The sequence below is a fragment of the Martes martes genome (genome assembly GCF_963455335.1).
Source record: "Martes martes genome assembly, chromosome: 10".
Lineage (NCBI taxonomy): Eukaryota > Metazoa > Chordata > Mammalia > Carnivora > Mustelidae > Martes > Martes martes.
Window position 1 is genome coordinate 4,311,159 of NC_137898.1, and position 17,713 is coordinate 4,328,871.

The window sequence follows — 17,713 nt, forward strand, 5'->3', positions numbered from 1 at the left end:
TTCTTAGCTGTGTGGTCGTGCGCGAGCGCGGCCTGGGATCAGCTGTTTATAGGGGCTGCTTTGAGGATTACAGGCGGCAATGGCTGTGAAGGGCTGGCCTGATCCAGGCACCGTGCTGAGCGCTTTTATGGGCTAGGCCCGCACGAGTTGGCCCATTTTTCAGATGAGAAAACAGAGTCTCCAGGGTGAGGAATCTCACCCGGGGCCCCGTATTGGCAGGGGGCGGAGGTGGCTGGCTCCTCTGCAGCCTCAGTTTCCTCACCTGACAGGCTCCCCTAGGAGCCGCCGAGGCCCCGCCCCGCCCGGGTCCCGCCCCCCGCCCGCCCAGCGCCGGGAGCCTCAGCCCCGCCCGCACCGCGGCCCCGCACGCCTCAGCCAATCGGCGGCGGCCGGCGTCGGGTGCACTGGGCCTCGCCCGCGGCCCTCCAGCCCCCGGCTCTCGCTGGCCGCGCTCTCAGTCCGCTGCAGCCTCCGCCGCCGGCGCCGCGCCTCCGCTCGCTGACTTGGTAAGGCTGGGCCGGGGCTGCGCGCGCGGGGAGGGCGGGCGAGCGGGCGCGGGCCTGCGGCGGGCTCCCGGGTGGGGCGGCCGGGGACTGCCAGGGCCCGGACCCAGGCTGGAGCGGGGGCCGCGGGCCGCGGCGCGGAGAGGGAACCCCCAGCATACCCACCCCCCCGGACGGCTGGGTTCGTCCGGAGCCCAAAATGGGAGCGCGGCAGGAACTCCCCACCTTCCGCCGCGGATTGGGTCGGGGGGCGGGGGGAAGCGGTCCGCCCGGGAGCCGATCTGCTCGCGGGCCTCCCGTGCGGGTCTGGTGCGGCAGCGGGAGGGATGCTCAGCCCTCCGGACTTGGCAGGACGCGCCAAGTTCGGGACTCCCACTTCCCAGGAGTGGATTGGGTCTGGGGTACGTCCAAGGGTCGGTCGGCCCGCCCGCCGCTACAGTGCGGGAGCTGGAGGGATGCTTGGGTCTCTGGATTGGGCAGGATGCCTTCGGCCTGGGGCCACTAGGGACGCCGGCTCCCTTTTCCTCTCAGCCCACCCCTCTCTTAGGAGTGGATTGTGTCTGGGGGTCCGTCCGAGGGTCGCTGAGCCTGCAGGGGGGGATGCCCGGCCTTCCAGACTTGGCGGGGCGCCACCAACCCCCTTTCGATCCCTCCGCATCCCTTCCCCCCTGGGGGTGGGTTGGGTCTGGGGGGCCGTGCTGGGGTCACGGACTGGTCCCAAGCGGGAGCTAGAGGGACTCTCGAGCCTCAGGACTCCCCGGTGCGCCGTCCACCCACTTCCTCGGGGCTGCCCCCGCATTGCAGCCGTCGGGACACGCCCTTGATGCGGGGCTCCCGGCGCGGTCCGAGAGCCCGCCGGGAACGAGGTAGGGGCGCCCGGCCGGGGTCCCCGCTTGCGAGCGCCTCCCCCCTCCCCGTCCCCTGGTGCGGCGCTGGGTGCGGGGCAGGTGGGCGCGGACAGTCCGCCCAAGGTCGCGCCGGGCCCCCGAGCCGCCGCGCGGGGCTGGGGGAGGGGCGTCACGTGACCAGGCCTGGGCTCCCTCGCGGCCCGCGAGCCCGGACGGCGCGGTCAGGGCGGCGGAGCCACCCGGGCTCCCCGGCCCCGACGCACGCAGCCCCTAGCCTCCGCTCCCTCGGCGAGCCTACGGCCGGGCCACTTCCTTTCGTTTTGCTGGGAAAGGCCGTGGGTCAGCGTCTTTGTGATGTAAATTGGTGGTTGGCGTTCGATCGCGCTGCGGGAACGCAGGTGGGGGCCGGCCTTACTCCTTCCACGCCGGGCCGAACCCCGAGGAATCGGCCACTCGCGACTCAGCACCAGGCTCGCGGTCCCTCTCGTGCTCCCTGTGTTGGAAACATATTTTAAGGGCAGACTGTTGTGGGAAACTGGTAACTTTGTAAGTTACCGGACAAAATGAAAATCCGTTTAACCTTGTGAGACGTGTATTGTGTTACACCCCCTCGGGCACCGGCGTCCGGTTTCTGGTCACTCCAGACATTCGGGCGTGTTTCTTCTCTTCCGAACCTCCAACCAAGTGACTAAAACATGGCCGAGCTCCCCGGTCTTTTGTGCCAGCAAGCATCACACCCCCTGCCCGGAGCACTGAAGGTGACTCCGTCCCGGGAAGCCTGGCGTTCGGGGAGGACGGTAATGCAGATCGTGAGGCGGGGCAGTGCCCGGTTGTAAGTCATCGGGGGCCATCGTGTCTCAGACGAGCTGGATGCAGCCCTCAGACCGCGGGTTTTAGGGGGGTTGTGCCTCCGCGCGCCTCGGGGCTCCTCTTCGCCCAGAAACGACCGGTTTCCTTCCGGTGATGCACGGTTGGACCTGACCTTGCGCGCTGAACTCCATCTGTTGGAAACCCAGAAAAGGGCCACCTCTGGGCATGCACACACTTTGGGTCAGAGTGGCAGAACTGGCATCACGCACAGGCCGAAATAACCTTTCGAGTTTGTACTGAAAACAAGTGGCCCAACCCAGAGGCCAAGGGAATAAACCTGGCGTCCCTGCTGCGGCCGCCCTTGGCCCGACCCTGGAACCCGTGGTAACCCGGCGGTCAAGCCTGGGCCTCCGGGGAGCCCCCGGGGAGGGCCCGCGCTTATGCAACCCCGGCCCCTCGTGCCCATTCATAGAAACACTGTTAATGTTTCCTTGGGCTTCCCTGCGAGTCCCTTCCGGGCACGCTTCGGGCGCGCGGGGGCGCGGTGCCGCGGTGCCTCCGTGGGACGGCATCGGGCGCGCTCAGCCCTTCCCTGTCCCCAGGGTTGGCCACGCGGGGCTCGGCCTTCCCACGGAGAGGCGCTGCGTGTCGCCGGGGGAGGAGGCTGGCAGCGCCGGCGACGCGCGCCAGCTCGCTCCGGAAGGTCTCTCCGAGCCCGGCGGGTGGAACAGGATCTGAGCGCCTGGGACGCGCCGGGCCGGGGGCGGGGCTCGCGGTAACCTTTCCCCTACTTTTCGCAGCCGTCACGTGACGCCCGCGGTGGGGGCGGGGCGGGGCGCGCCCGCCGCAGCTGCCGGCGGTGCCCTCGAGGACGCGTTCCAGGCGAGCAGTTAAAGACGCAGCCCGAGCTCCGAGGGCGGTGGGGCGGTGGGAGGCGGAAAGGCGCGCGCGCCGCGGCCGGGGGCTGCTTCTGCACTTTGATCCCGGGCAGTCGTTCCTTTGTTGGAGAAAAGCGTTCGTCATTCTGCGTGGTTGGGGCTCCGGGCCGGAGTTGGGCTGCTGGTGCAAGCCCGACTTCGCTTCCGGAGCGGCTGGTGCTTTCAAAGGTTCGAAGAAAATCGGCCTGGTCAGGCTGTGTTTCGGAGTCTCGGTCTTCTCCTTTAGCGAGGCCCCTCTTTTCCGAATGGCCTGAGCCACCCCGGGCTTCTGCTGCGGAGACTTTGCTGTTTTAAAGAGAAGTAATACAAGCAGGGGTCCGCAGTGACGTCAAGGCGCAGAGTTGGCCTCCCCGCCCGGTCCCCGCTCCCGAAACTACCCCACCGCCCTGACCGTCCTTCTGATGCCTGCAGGAGGACTCTAGGCTGTACAGGGCGGGTTTTTTGTTTGTTTGCTTGTTGTTTAAGGTCTGTTAATTAACGCAGGTGAGAGTATGTTCTATTGATTTCTGACATTCTGTTGCCTCTTGTGAACTTCACCTTTTACCCCGTGCAAATACGGGGAGGACCTTGGGTTCCCAGCAGACCCTGGGCCGAAGCCAACTGACCTTTTCGCGTGAAAGTGATTCGGACCCTCAGTTCTCCGGAATGTCCACCTTTACTTTAATGTTGTCTGGGTTGTTTTTCTGCGGAGGAATGTTTTTGAAGTTAATAATTGAAAGAAATGTTGCTGCTGCAATAGGCCTGGGGCTCCTGGTGTTTGCACGTGGGGGGCTGGGACATAGGGTGGCCCCTGCTCTCCCTGGGAGGGATTATCCAGGAGTTGTCAGACACCAGGTTACTTAGGTAAAACAGAGAGGACTTCACACTCGGAGGGCGGGGGTCCACCCACCCATCCCAGGAACCCGAGTGTCACCCTGGATTTTTTCTGACTGTCCTTAAGTCCCACCTGCTACCTTTGCTTCCCATGTGGCTCTTAAACTCACCTTTGTCCTCATTCCTGTGAGCCAAAGTGGGAATTCCGATTTTATCTAATGGAAGAAGGTGTGAGACCCTTTCTCGGATGGATAGCTACAGCGGTGGGGTCCTTTGGGCCGTGCAAGGGAAGCGAGGGGCGGAGGAAGGAAGCCTTTGGGGTCTTCTACTTGGGACCCTTGCCCTACGGTGTTACCATGGCTGGGGGCTTCTTGGCGGAGGCCTGAAAGCTCGCTACTTCCCACATCAAGGGACCAGTGACCCCCTCCCCCCACCAGTATACTGGCTTCCTCTGGGGTTCAGGGTTCTTGATCTCCAGCACACACACCTCTGTTCCGTTAGGATGCCCCGGTGGGAAATCGGTCCCATGAGGACCGGGGATGTCGAGTTTCTGAGGAGTCAAGCTAGGGGTTAATTCCTTTAATATAGAAGTTCCTCCCACCTGCTCCCACTGCCCCACTAAAAAGCAACACATGCTTATATTAAAAGCAAACACAGAATTGCCTTTAAGAAATTGTCTTAGGCTAGAACCCAAACTCTACTTTTTATGAACGGCTTCCTCATTTATGAGATAATGCATCTGTCTCTAATTTTTCTAAATGTCAGCTCCTCTACTGCCCTTAAAAAGATTTAACATGAAGAGTTTTGGTTTCTTTCTGCTTTTTCAAAAGCGCCCTGTTGCATCATGGGAGGTACAATAAGGTGTCCTAGAGATGAACCAGGAGCACTGCTACAAGCTGAATGCCAAAGTTAAATGCTCCAGGAGGTATCAGATCCGGCAGGGCGTGGGGGGAGCCAGGAGGGTGAGCGGGGTGCGGCGGGGGGGGGGGTGTTGTCTGGTGGAAAGGAGGAGGCAGATCCCCACGGAAACCCACGTTCCTGGAGCATGGGACTGCCGTTGGGAAGGTACAGTGTGTTCCTGCCTTAAAGGCCTCATGTGGTGTTGGGCCCATCACTTTGTGAGGGGTGGACATTCTACATGCTTTATGTGCCAGGAAACAGTCTTACGATAAGGTGATGACATTTGCTCAAGGCCTCTCTCTCTCTCTCATACACACACAGGCCTGAGTAAGTGGCAGAGCTGGAATTCGAATCCAGATCTGTGTTCTCCCAGGCTCGTGCTCCGTCCCTCTAACAGGCTTCCTCCCAGACCCCGGTGCAGGCCAAGCCCTCACCCCCCGCCCCGCCCTCGAGCCGGCTGGATGTGACACTGAATCAGCCATGTGTGTTTCTCGGTTTTCAGTTCCTCATCTGTCCGAGTGGTGCCTCTGACCCCTGTCGTTCTGTCTCACGGGAGGGGAGATCTGGTAAGAGAGGCTTCAAGGGTGCAAAATGGGCGTGAGTTCTAGCAAATAATACCGTGGCCCCAGGCGGGTTTTATGGACCTGACTAAGCCCGCAGTCCCTGGACTGGACCTGGGGCTTGACAAGTTCAGCTGCACTTCTGGGTGCAGAGGTGAAGGGCACGTATGGGACATCCACCCTGCCCCTGGTTTTAGGAACATTTTTGAGAACGATGTCCTGGTGTGAGTTGCGGTTCAGGAGTCTTTCCTGGCCGTGGGACGACGGCCGCCAGTGTGGCTGGAGGCAGGTGTTTCTGGGTATGCACCTGGAGAAAAATATCTGAGCACGTAGTGCAGGTAATTGGGCCTGCCGAGACGTCCTGTATGTTCTTTATAAAAATGTACCCTTGGCGGGACTCCTGGGTGGCTCAGTTGGTTGAGCATCTACCTTTGTCTCGGGTCCTGATCTCAGGGTCCCAGGACTGAGCCACACCGGGGCTCCGTGGGGAGTCTGCTTCTCCTTTTCCTCTGCCCCCTCACCGTCTGTGTTTTCTCTCTCTCTCTCTCAAATAAATGTTTTTAAAAAATGTGACCTGCAGTGACATTTCCTGAATGCTTTGTTCTGGCTCATCTCCTGCTTCTCAGTATTTATCTGATCAGCCCTGACTTACTGAAGTGGGGCAACAGCATGTGAAAATTTGAACTTGCTGGGGGCGCCTGGGGGCTCAGAGGGTTAAGGCCTCTGCTTTCGGCTCAGGTCATGATCCCAGGGTCCTGGGATCGATCCCCGCATCGGGCTCTCTGCTCAGCGGGGAGCCTGCTTCCCTTCCTCTCTCTCTGCCTGCCTCTCTGCCTACTTGTGATCTCTGCCTGTCAGATAAATTAAAAAAAAAAAAAAATTTGAACTTGCTGTATTTTTATAGTAGCTCGGTGGGCAGAAGCTGCGTCTTACCTGGAGCTCTAAAACAGAGTATAATGAATCAGAATTCCCTCTGTAACCTGCCTTGACTCAGCATATTTGCCCCATAAACGTGAGTGGTGTGTTATGATAAGTTCACCGCAATACATGAACTGTATGCCCGGTTAATTAATGCAAATATTGAATGCTCTGTCACAAATTCAAGAGACAGTATTTCACAGGCACCTGGTGGCTCCGTCGTTAAGCGTCTGCCTTTAGCTCAGGTCATGATCCCAGGGTCCTGGGATCGAGCCCCCTCATCGGGCTCCCTGCTCAGCGGGAAACCTGCTTCTCCCTCTCCCACTCCCCCTGCTTGTGTTCTCTCTCAAATAAATAAGCAAAATCTTAAAAGAGAGAGAGAGAGACAGCATTTCCTTAACGACTGTTCCTGTACCTTTCTTGTTCATGAAACCTTCCCAGAGACATCAAGTGAGTTTTGAGTCTCACATTCTTGGTTCTAAGATGCGTCCGTCGGGTTAGGGAGATGACGTGTATCGGTATAACACTTACTGAGAAAACACAAGAGCACAGTTATGGAGAATCCCGTGTAGACACAGCTCAGGGCGTGTATGTGCCTGCATATAGGTGGAGAGGGCCTCTTTTTGCGTATCTTTCCATTAGTGCTAATTTGTGCCTGTACCTAACTTCGTACCCTAACTGTGGACGTGATAGCGGGAATGCTGAATGCCGAAGGAGCAAGAAGGAACCTGAGCAAAGTCATGAGCCCTGCTCCACATGCAGGTCTGGGGAGACTCCTGGGCGCTGCAATAAGCTTCTAGAACCTTCCAGGTATTTCCCTTGAAGTGCCGTGGGGAACAACACTGAGGTTGGCCTGGGTGCCACCTCATAGCCCTACTTGGCAGGAACATTAGCCATCCTGGAGGCAGAAGCAGCTTTGTGCAGCTGGGCAGAACCCTCCCAGGCCCCGGTTGCTGGACGCAGAAGACTAGGGCGTCGATGACACCGGCTCTGTCCTCCAGGAAGGACCAGGCTGCAGGCTCTGCCCGCGGTGTCTCCTCCTGAGAGTTTTTCGGGGGGGCGGTGGCCTCAGTGTCCTCCAGCCCCAGCTTCCTCCCTGGTTGAGGGATCTAGGCTTTGCTCCTGGAGACCCTGGCTGGTGTTGATGCTGTGCTAAGCCGTTGCTTCCTGTGGGGAACCTTTCCTCAGAGCAGTCCCCACGCGGCCGCTGCCGACCGCTAGAGGAGATGCGCCGCTCTTCCCCGGATTCTGGTAGCAGGCAGGGCCCGCTCCCCTGTGCGAGTAAATTGTGCAATTCTCGTGGCGAGGCGGGTGCCTGTGAATAATTTTAGCGTTGGCACCCGTCGTGTTTGTAGTTACTGTAGTTTTATTGCTGACTGCAATCACATCGTGTCGGTTACAAGAGAGTGACCTAATTTTGTATGTGTGCAGCTTTCGGACTCTCGCGTGGAATTTTTCTCGGAGTCCCTACCCTTGAACTCGGCGGGTTGAGCACGTGGGGTTTGGAGCTGGACGCGGGTCCCATCCCCAGCTGGGCGGCTTGCCGGCTGTGACCTTGGGCAGGTGTCTTGACACCCTCACGCTGGTCCGCTCCTTGGTAAACGAGTGCGCGTTCCCTGGCTTCTAGTGGGCGTGACATGGGTCATGTGGGTGAGATGCCTGTCACCTTGTCCAGCCTGTGCCAAACAGTTTGGTCGGAGGAACATTTTTCACCTTCGTTGTTGAAAGCACAGAACACCACCTGTATGCCGTTATCTGTCCATCTGCCTCCCTACCTTCCTCTCTCCTTATCTGTTGGTTTTAAGGCGGGGTTGAAAGACCTGGGACGGCCGGTAATTACATATTTCAGTTGGGTGTCCCATGCGGGTTTTATTGTTTGTTTATTACGGGGGTGATTTCCACATCTGAATTTTCCCCGGGCCTGTTCTAGAAGCTGTCTAAGCACTTTGCGTCATGCCGACCTTTTACCCCATTCCTCAGCCAGCTGCCTGTTGCAGGATCCGAGGGGTGGGGGTGGCGCCGGGCCAGTCTTCTCCTGGAGGGGCAGGGGACCCGGCTCGGGGATGGCTGGTGTTACGACTGGCGGGCCACTGACCTTGTCGGCAAAGAGTTATGGCGAAAAAGAGTTGTTTGAGGAGGAGGATGGGAGGACAAAGCAGGCTCTTCTGGAAAATAGACCAATTTATTGGCCAGAGATTCAGTGAGTGGCATTGGTTGGAGTTATCAAAACTCATCGTACTGAAATGGAACAAGGTGGTGTAACGTCGCCCCTTCCAGATCGTTCACACGGCATTTGGTGTTGGAGGCTGAGTGTCGGTGCTCCTCACTGGATTCAGGGTGGGAGAAGTCGCGTCCCGGAGACGCCCCCCACTTCCGTTGGGAGATTCAATGAAAGATGGGTTGAAAGTCACCGGCCAGCCAGGGCTGGGAGAATAACCCGATGCAGCTGGTGGAAAGCCGTTCTCCGGGCACATGGGCTCCAACAGGAGGAGTTTGAAGCTAGGTGTGAAGCCAGGGGATGGAAATGGGAAAAGAGCAGAAGGCATCCCTGCTCTGGGTTGGAGTTAGCAGGCCCCTTGGTCATGGGCAGGGCGGGGGAGGGGGTGGGGTGTGGGGCTGGCCCAAGGGGGCAATGGGCTTGGGAAGCCCTAGGAACAGCCACGTAATAGACCAGCCGTGTGAATTAATGAAGCTTGCGATAAATAGGTCGCTGCTCTGAACCAGAGCGCCTTGCGCTGGATCTTGGTGTCTGTCCGAGAGCGGATTAGGATAAGGTGCTTAAACCTTCTGGGGCAGACCTTGGGGAACCTCTCCCCTGTAGTGGCCTTCGTGACTCCTAGAGTCGCAAGATCACAGGTCGCTGTGCTGAGCCTGGGGGTGGGGCGCCCAGGGGTGTTGCCGGCAAGGAGGTCCCTGCAAGCTCCCATCGGCTGGGACTCCAGGTGGGCGCGCAGCACCCGACGCGGCCCGAGGGGATGTCTGCAGGGCGCTGGAAAATCAGCAGGTCCACATCCTGCCAGACCGTGCAGACGGGGTTTTCTGTCTTTTTCCCCGCGTCCCGGCTGCTGGCGGTTGCTGCCGCTTCCGGTTTACCCGTGAGCGGGTCTGGCAGGTGCAGAGTAAGCGGTGGCCTTCCATCCAGAACCGTCCCCCAGGGGCCCTCCCCGTGGCCCAGCAGCCAGCCTGCGCTCCCGGAACGTGCTTCTGCCGGCAGTCTGTTCCCTCCCACTCAGATTTCTTGTCCAAAAGCCTCTGATGCATCGATAGTTGCTCCTCGGTGATGATTCGAGGGAAGAAATGAGTGACTGAAGGGGGGGTTAAGCTCCCCTCGCAGATGTTTTCTTTGCCACCTCTGCCTCCCCCTTGTCTTCTCTGCTTCTCTTACCCACATTCTCTTCAGCCATCTGAGAACTCGGGGCGCAGGTGGCTCCCAGCGGGCATGCCGTGTAGACTTGGTCCCAGGAGAAGCCGCTTCTGTCCGCTGGGTGCTCTGCAGGGGTGGGGTGGGCGGGCACAGCGGACCTTTCCAGATGACCGGGTTCTGCTGCTTGCACCCAGCACAGGGGAGAGGCGTGGAGCGAGGACATTCCAGCCTGTGTGTGTCCGGGCCTGGCAGCCGGTGGTGGCGTCACAGCAGAAGCCGCGGGGCGGGGGCGGGGTATGAAGGACGGGATTCACGTGCCGTCCATTCGCTTTGGTGTCAGTGGAGACGCGCGTGAAACGCGGAGCCGTGTGTGCCGGTGGAATTTAAAGCCCCAGCAGGGGCTCTGGCGGGGGCGGGGGGGGGCTGACTCCTGGGGTGCAGAGGGGCTGGAAGAGGAGCTGGCGGCCCCCTGCTCAGAATCCCGAGAATCCTGGCGCAGGGGGAGTGGCCGGAGCTGGGAAACTATGAGACTCTACGTGAGGGGTCACCTTATCCGGGAGGAAGAGGACAGTGAAGGGAGGTCAGCACTCGGAGACTAACGGTTCGGCCGTGCCCCGCAGGTGGGACATGACAGAGCCCCCTGACAGCCCCAGGAGGCAGGGAGGGGATGCTGCCTGCTCGCCAGGCCCCCCCAGGGCGCTGCTGTGCCGTGGCCTTCGCTGTGTCCTGGAAGGTTGAAGGGTCACAGAGAAGAGGCCGTCCCGTGTAAGTGGCCTGCATCCAGACGCAGGCCTGGTCTGCCAGCTGGCCCCGGGCCCTCCCTCTTCCTCCTCAGGGTGCTGGGCTTCCCAGCGGTGCTGACAGAATGACAGGACAGCCAGGCCTGGCCAGGGACTCCACCCGGGAACAGAGAGCTGGAGACCAGGCAGCGTCCAGTCCTCGTGGGCTGTCCACAGCTGCTGTTCTGTACTTAGCTGTGCGCGCCACCGTCTTAGGATTTAGAACTTGAAGGACAGAAAACAGCCCTGCTCTGTAGTACAGTAAGGTTCCCTGGGGCTCTTTTGAGGTCGTCCTCATTCCCGGTTGTCCGGTTGTCCAGCATGAATGAATGGCTTCCCTCCCTCCCCCCAAGGCAGGTGGCTTCTCTCCTCCCCCAGCCTCCGTGCGGTCAGCCTATGGGCAGCGACGGTCGCTGTGTCTTCATCAGTTCCTCTGGCTGGACTTTTGGGGAGACTCGGGGGTGGGGGAGGTGGCCTAGGTGGCTTCACCCACACCCTCCTGGGTGAAAGGTGAGGGCGTGCCCCGCGTCCAGGGCTGAGGCTGCCAGTCCCGCCAGGGTGCGGTAGGTCAGGGGTGCTGTGATCCTACAGAGAAGCTTTGCTGTTGCTTTTCTGGGTGTCGTGGGGTGGGTCGGGTAGATGCCCCCATGTTGTGGATGCCGAAGAATGCAAGGGCAGGCTAGTGGGCAGGCAGCGGCCCTGGAAACAGACCCCTCTCCCGATTTCACTTGGTTTCCGGGCATGGGGCCTGGGGCCTCCCCTTGCTCTGCGGGGGCTGGCTTGTGGCTCGTGGGGCTCACCGGGGGGAGATGTGCCCAGAAAGGCGGCTATTGCCAAACCCTGGAAGGGTCTGGAAGTGAGTCTCCGAGTGTCGGGCGGAGCACTGAGCTACAGCGGACAGCTGTTTTATTTCGTTCAACATATTTTAAGAAATGATTATGAGGGGGGCGCCTGGGTGGCTCAGTGGGTCAAGCCTCTGGCCTTGGCTCAGGTCATGATCTCAGGGTCCTGGGATCGAGCCCCGTGTCGGGCTCTCTGCTCGGCAGGGAGCCTGCTTCCTCTCTCTCTCTGCCTGCCTCTCTGTCTACTTGTGATCTCTGTCTGTCAAATGAATAAACAAAAATCTTAAAAAGAAATGATTATGAGAGGATCACAAACCTACAGAAGAAAAGAGACCAGCATAACAGACCACCCCCCCCCATATGGCCACTGCCCGACTTCACCAGTTCCCACGCATGGCCCGTCCGTCCCTCTGTCCCTCCACGCCCAGGGGTTTGGAAGCAGACCCTACACGTGATGAAGGATGAACTTGTGTTGATACATATTTCGGTGTGCATTGCTAAAAGATAGTGGCTCTTTTATTTTATTAAAGATTTTATTTACTTATTTGAGAGAGACTGAGCGAGGGAGACAGAGCGAGTGAGTGAGAGAGAGCACGAGCAGGGCGCGGGCAGAGGGAGAGGGAGAAGCAGACTCCTGCTGAGCAGGGAGCCCGACACGGGGCTCGATCCCAGGACCCTGAGGTCATGACCTGAGCTGAAGGCAGACACCCAACTGACTGAGCCACCCAGCTGCCCGCCCCTTTATGTGCCGGTCTTTTAACAAATAACCGCCATATCCTATGCCCCCTAAAAATATTTAACGGTCTTCCTCGGATGCCGTGAGCTGACGGTGGTTGGGAGGAGTGAGTCCTCACTGAGTGGGACACCGGCGGCCCCGCCCACCTGCGTTATATATTTGAGGAGAGAAGGTTTAGGTGCATTAATGTTGAATAGACAATACTTCAGTTTCAGGAGGTGGCTTTCTTTTTTAGTAACAGGTTTTATGGCGAGGTGACTTACCGGGCCGTCCGACGCCCATCCGAAGTGCACGCGTGCGTGCTTGTGAGTCTGTTCCCAGACGGGCACCCAGGACTGTGGTCGGGTTTCTTTTGAACATTTCCATCACCCCAGAAAGAAGCCATCTCTCCCTTCAGCCATCTGCCCCTCGTGGTGCCCCTCCCCCGTGGGCCCCAGCCCCCCTGTTCTGGACACTCCGCGTACATGGACGCGTGCAGCAGGTGGCCTGTCCGTACTAGAAGGTTCTCGAGGCTCTGGTCTCCCGTGACAGTGCTTCGTTCCTTAGTTACAAAGAACGCTCTGTTGCTCTGTGGGGTGGATGGGTACGTTTTATGCGCTGCTCGTCAGGGGAAGGACGTTTGGGCTGTTTCTGTGTTCTGGCAATTGTGCGTCATGGCGTCTCATGGACCTCCGCGTGTGGGATTCTGAGCAGACACGTGTTGGGCAGCCGGGAGTGGAAGCGCGGGGCCGAGTGCTAACAGAACCTTTTGAGAAACTGCCAGACCGGTCTCCAGCGTGGCCGGCCCATCGCACATCCCCACCCATGGTGCGTGGGGGTTCCGGGTTCTCCGCGGCCTCGCCAGCACCTGTTACCCTCGGTCTCGTGGGTTCTGGCCGTGCTGGTGGACGGGTGGTGGCATTTGGCCTTGGTTTTGATTTGCATTTCTCCAACGGCTACAGGAGGGGGCATCATAAGCATAGATTGTTTCTTTTTTTTTCTTTTTTTTTCAAAGTAGGCTCCATGCCCAGCACGGAGCCTGGCGTGGGGCGTGAACGCGTGGCCCTGAGATCAAGACCCCCGCTGAGATCAAGAGTCAGAAACTTAACCGGCTGAGCCATCCAGGTGCCCCTGTAACCGTTAACGTTTTTAAACGGGGGCTGTGGATGCTGGGAAAGGGAGCGGGATTTTCCCTCTGCTAGATTTGCAGGGGGAGTTTTTCAAACCTTTGTCGGCCGGTTCACTAATGACTGCGATGGCTTGAAGCAGGAGGCCGGTGCAGGGCAGCGGTTTGCCTACTGCAGAACTAGAGGAAGATTGTCCATTTAGGACTCTTATCTTTGGTTTTTACTGTGAACCAATCCAAAGAGCAAATCCTTAGTAAAGTCAGGGTTCTGACAAGGCCACTACACATCCCCCGCCTTGCCCGTGGTCCCCAGCAGAGCGTAGATCCGTGAGCGAGCACCAGACCCGCCTTCGGATCGAATCACTGCAGACGCTCTGTTTAGGTTCTGTCTGCTGCCGTTAATAATCCCGCGCGTCCATATAAAGCCCTTGAAAGATCTTACAGGTCATCGAAAGGGTGGCCAGTCTGTAACTTTGCTCTGCTTCCCGCTCAGCAGAATCATCTCTGTGATGCCCACCTCCCATGGCACGTGGAGAGGGGTCCAGGGTTGACCTTGAGGCTCCGGCAGGATCCTCGAGCCACTTGGGTAGCTTTTCGAGAAAAGGATTCAGAGCTGTTCGGGCGCCCTCTTCACATCCTGAACTATCTGCAGGAGGCATTTGCTTGGAGGTCTTGCTGCTTTCGGGCTCAGGATCTGTTTCCGCGACGTTGGCCAGGCTACAGTGGCGGGCCCTGTGTCTGCTGAGTCACACCTGGGTCACCAGGGACACACTGCGGGTCCCGTTCAGCTGAGGTTATTCCCAGGGGATTGCGGTTTGGCTGACTTGCTCCTTCCCTTCATAATGATCCAAGTAGATTCATAGGTTTGTGTGCGGACACTGCCCAGGGCTGCCCACCCCAGCCTTTCCCTCCGCCCCCAACGACATCAGATGTGGTGGGTCCACATGCCACTTCTCCCCTCCCACCCCCCACCTGTCCTCCCCACGCAGCGACTCTCCTGTGTCGGGGAGGGGCTCCCCTGAGCGGACAGTTCACGCCAGAAGCCCCAGGGTGCCGCTGAAGCCTGTCTGGGGTGGGCTGTCCTCCCCGTCCCCACTCATGCCCCTCTGGGCCATCGTCTCCTAAAGGACCGGCGGCCTCTGCTTCCCTGCCCTGCCACCAGCCATACTGCAGCCAGAGAGCTCTTTTCTTCTTAAAGATTTATCTATTTGAGAGAGAGAGAGTGAGCGAGCACGGGCAGGAGGGGCAGAGGGAGAGAGAGAGTCCAAGCAGCCTCCCCGCTGAGCTCGGAGCCCGGCGTGGAGCCTGATCTCACAACCCAGCAACCACGGGCGGGACGCTTCACCGCCGGAGCCACCCGGGCGCCCCCAGAGAGGTCTTCATGAGAACAGAAACAGTCACTTAAAGCCCGTGGACGTTTTTCCTTTACCCTTCGTGTAAAACCCAGCTGCCTCCCCTGGCTGTCTCCGAGCTTTCCTTCCTACACGGCTGCCTGCCCTTGACCTGCCCTTGACCTCTACTAGAGTCGTGTTCTACCTCTGGGCCGGAAAGGCTTGCCCTGTGGCCGATCCTCTCCTGGGCTTCTGTGTCACCCCGGAGGTCCCATCCGACACCCCCTCTTCCTTCGGCCTCCCTGTCTGCGCTGTTGGGGGCAGGATGACTCTTCTGCCAACATCGCAATGTTGGCACGTGGGAGGCACTCGACACACGCTTGCAGGAGGAGCAAATGAACGCAGGCTGTGCCCCTCGGGGCTTCTGATGGGGCGTTTGTTCCAATCAGCCGAAGCGAAGCAGGTCTCACTTTTTTGCTGGGCAGGTCTGAACGCGCGGCACCTGCTGATGTCGGTGGCGCTCAGCAGGCGTCAGCAGGTGAGAATGGGAGACATAGTCGGTGATAAGAAAACACAGACATGATTGTGGATCTTTGTTATGGTTCTTGGAGGCTTCCCCCCACTCTGTTCGCTTCCTTTGGAGGGCGGGTCGCTCCGGGACAGTTTGGGAAGAGACGGCTCGGTCCCACGGCTCCAGAAGGTGGCAGAGGGGCCGGCTTCGCGGGAGGGAGGCCGTGAGGTGCTCGGGAGTCCCCAAGGAAGAAGATGGGAGCCAGGAGGAGGGGAGCGGGGGTAGACCCGGCTCTGAAGCTGTTGAAAGGAAACGCGTTTCTAGTCGTTGGGGTGGGGCGGGTAGCCCCAGCGGGCCTGCCTGCAGGGGGTAAATGCCCCCCTAGTTAAGGTTCCACCCCTTGGGTTGTTGACCCACGTCAGTCACAGCCTCCGAGGAGGAGGAGGAGGAAGGGGGCTTGGCTCTGTCCGTAGATGCCCACAAACACCTATTCCTGAAGATTCCGTGCGTCTCCTTTCCATGGAGTCTTGTGGCGCCTGAGATGGTTTCCAGAGAGCCCCCCACGCACCCCAGAGTCCAGTGCTCCTGCCTGGAGATAAGGGGTTTAGGGCCATCGTGGACTCATCTGGGGACCCTCTGGGTTTCTTCTGTGCCAGCCTCCAGGGGGCTGGCGGGTGGGGATGACATTGGCAGGCGGTGAAATGGCCACCAGCTTCCAGCGTCGGCTGGGTGTGGCGGGGGCTGCGGGCCTGGAGGGGTGGTTCAGTGGGGTGGCGGGGGCAGGGATAGGGGTTTGCATGGGCCTGGGGCCCGGAGCCCTGTGGTGGGGGGGGTTCCACTCCTGGACTCCGCTGGCCACCCCGGGCCTCCCAGCAGAGGCGACAGTGGGCTGTGCAGCGCTGGACCGGAGGGGGCGGCGGGGCCCGTCGTGCGGACCTGGGTCTGTGAGTGGAACGTTAAGTTTGGGAAAGGCTGGGAAAGACTTCATGCGGCACGAACCCCGTGTCCCGGTGAGGGGTTTCCTAATGTCCGGTGACGTGCCGGCCGCGTCACCCCCCCCTTCCCCCTCCCAGGACGCTGCTGAAGATGGCGGAAGCCCACCAAGCCGTGGCCTTCCAGTTCACGGTCACCCCGGACGGGATCGACCTGCGGCTGAGCCACGAAGCCCTCAAGCAGATCTACCTGTCCGGACTGCATTCCTGGAAGAAGAAGTTCATCAGGTTCAAGGTGGGCCAGCGCTTGTCTCAGTCTGTGCGGGGCTCAGGGGGGCGGGCGCGTTCGGAGAGCCGGGGGCGCGGTCGGTACTCCCGCCGCACTTAGGACACGCGTCCGCTTACACACCCGCGGCCCGAGTTCTGGAAGACGTTCTGGGAGGCGGGCCGGGGCGTCGGCTCGCTCTGGGGGTGAGTGGGGCGCAGAGAGGGCGAGTGACCTGCTCAGAGAAGCGGAGGAAGGACTAGAACCCACGTCTCTGAGTCCAGAACTCTTGACGCCTTCTGGAAAGAGGACGGTCTCCCAGCCGGGGGAAGGCGGCGACCTTATCTAACAGGTGCCTCGCTGATAACACGGCCGGGTGGCGAAATCCGGCGTCCATCCAAGCAGAGGCAACTTCCCCTGTTCTCAGTTCTGTTTCCCTGAAAGACTGGAAGGGTATTCACGGTTTTTAGTCCAGCACGAGTCTTGTTTTTCACTTGTTCGTGGTTTAATCGACTTTGAAAGTCGCAGAAGGAGGAAGAGGCGCGTTTAGAAATTCGGGCGGGGAGAGAGTTCAGCGTTACCTGCCCGGGGAATGAGGAAAACTGCGAACTGCATTTGTTCTCCAGTTTCCTCGTGGCTACGAGGAGGAGCCAGAATCGGAGGGAGCAGTGAGTCAGAGAAGGGGGACGCCCCGGGCGGGTAACAGGCCAGGCCGGACAGGCGCTGCCCGCACAGCCGGCGCCAGCGGCCCCCACGGCGGCCCCCGCGGTGGAGGAGTCGCCACCTACAGGAGGAAGCCCGCATTGCCACCTGACCTTGCCCAGAGCAAATCCTTTTCACCCTCAGAGCCCGGAAAAGGGAGACTTGGGGGCAGAGCTGTGGCGTCAGTCCCTGGAAGCCAGTGGAAATGCTCGTTTAAAGATGTTGTCGTTGTGGGGCGCCTGGGTGGCTCAGTGGGTTAAGCCTCTGCCTTCGGCTCAGGTCATGATCTCAGGGTCCTGGGATCGAGCCCCATATCGGGCTCTCTGCTTGGCAGGGAGCCTGCTTCCTCTCTCTCTCTGCCTGCCTCTCTGCCTGCTTGTGATCTCTGTCTGACAAATAGATAAATAAAATCTTTAAAAAAATTTAAAAATTTAAAAAAAATCTACACTCTTAGCAACTTTCCTTTAAAAAGAAAAATAATCCGTTGGTGTGCTGAGGGGGCAGGACCAGTAGGCTGGAGGAGAGAAGATAAACGGTTCACAGCCACGCCTGACCGCGTGGTTACAGAGCGCTGCATGGCTCGTAGCTTAGAGCGGCTGCAGGGGGAGGGCTGGGGTGAGCGGGAGACCTTTTATCTGGGCCCTTCCTGCCTCCACTTTAATGTAACGTCACGTAGTAGGTGTATGTGTCTATCAGAGAACACCAGGAGAACCCCTACTTTTTAGAAGATGTCTTTCTTACACTTTTAGACAATAGGAAATCCAGGGGAATGACATGTGAGGGTCCACGTAGCTCCTAAAAGAATTCAGATAAGATTTGAGAGTTTTTAAATCCGTTGTCTTGGTCAAATCGCTTG

General features: G+C 59.3%; 1 protein-coding gene across 4 annotated transcripts in view; it reads left to right on the plus strand.

Moving 5' to 3' along the window:
• Positions 1-382: 382 nt before the first annotated feature.
• CPT1A (carnitine palmitoyltransferase 1A) overlaps positions 383-17,713 on the plus strand; it is a 49,356-nt gene continuing 32,025 nt past the window's right edge. The window contains exons 1-3 of one of the 4 annotated variants that reach the window (XM_080816463.1): positions 4,802-4,837; positions 5,315-5,378; positions 16,032-16,185. In XM_080816463.1, the coding sequence (XP_080672589.1) occupies positions 16,045-16,185 (141 nt within the window). In that variant the 5' untranslated portion in view covers positions 4,802-4,837; positions 5,315-5,378; positions 16,032-16,044. Of the gene's footprint in view, positions 507-4,801; positions 4,838-5,314; positions 5,379-14,966; positions 14,986-16,031; positions 16,186-17,713 lie in introns of those variants that run through there. The other 3 variants (XM_080816462.1, XM_080816465.1, XM_080816464.1) reach the window with 3 other exon arrangements.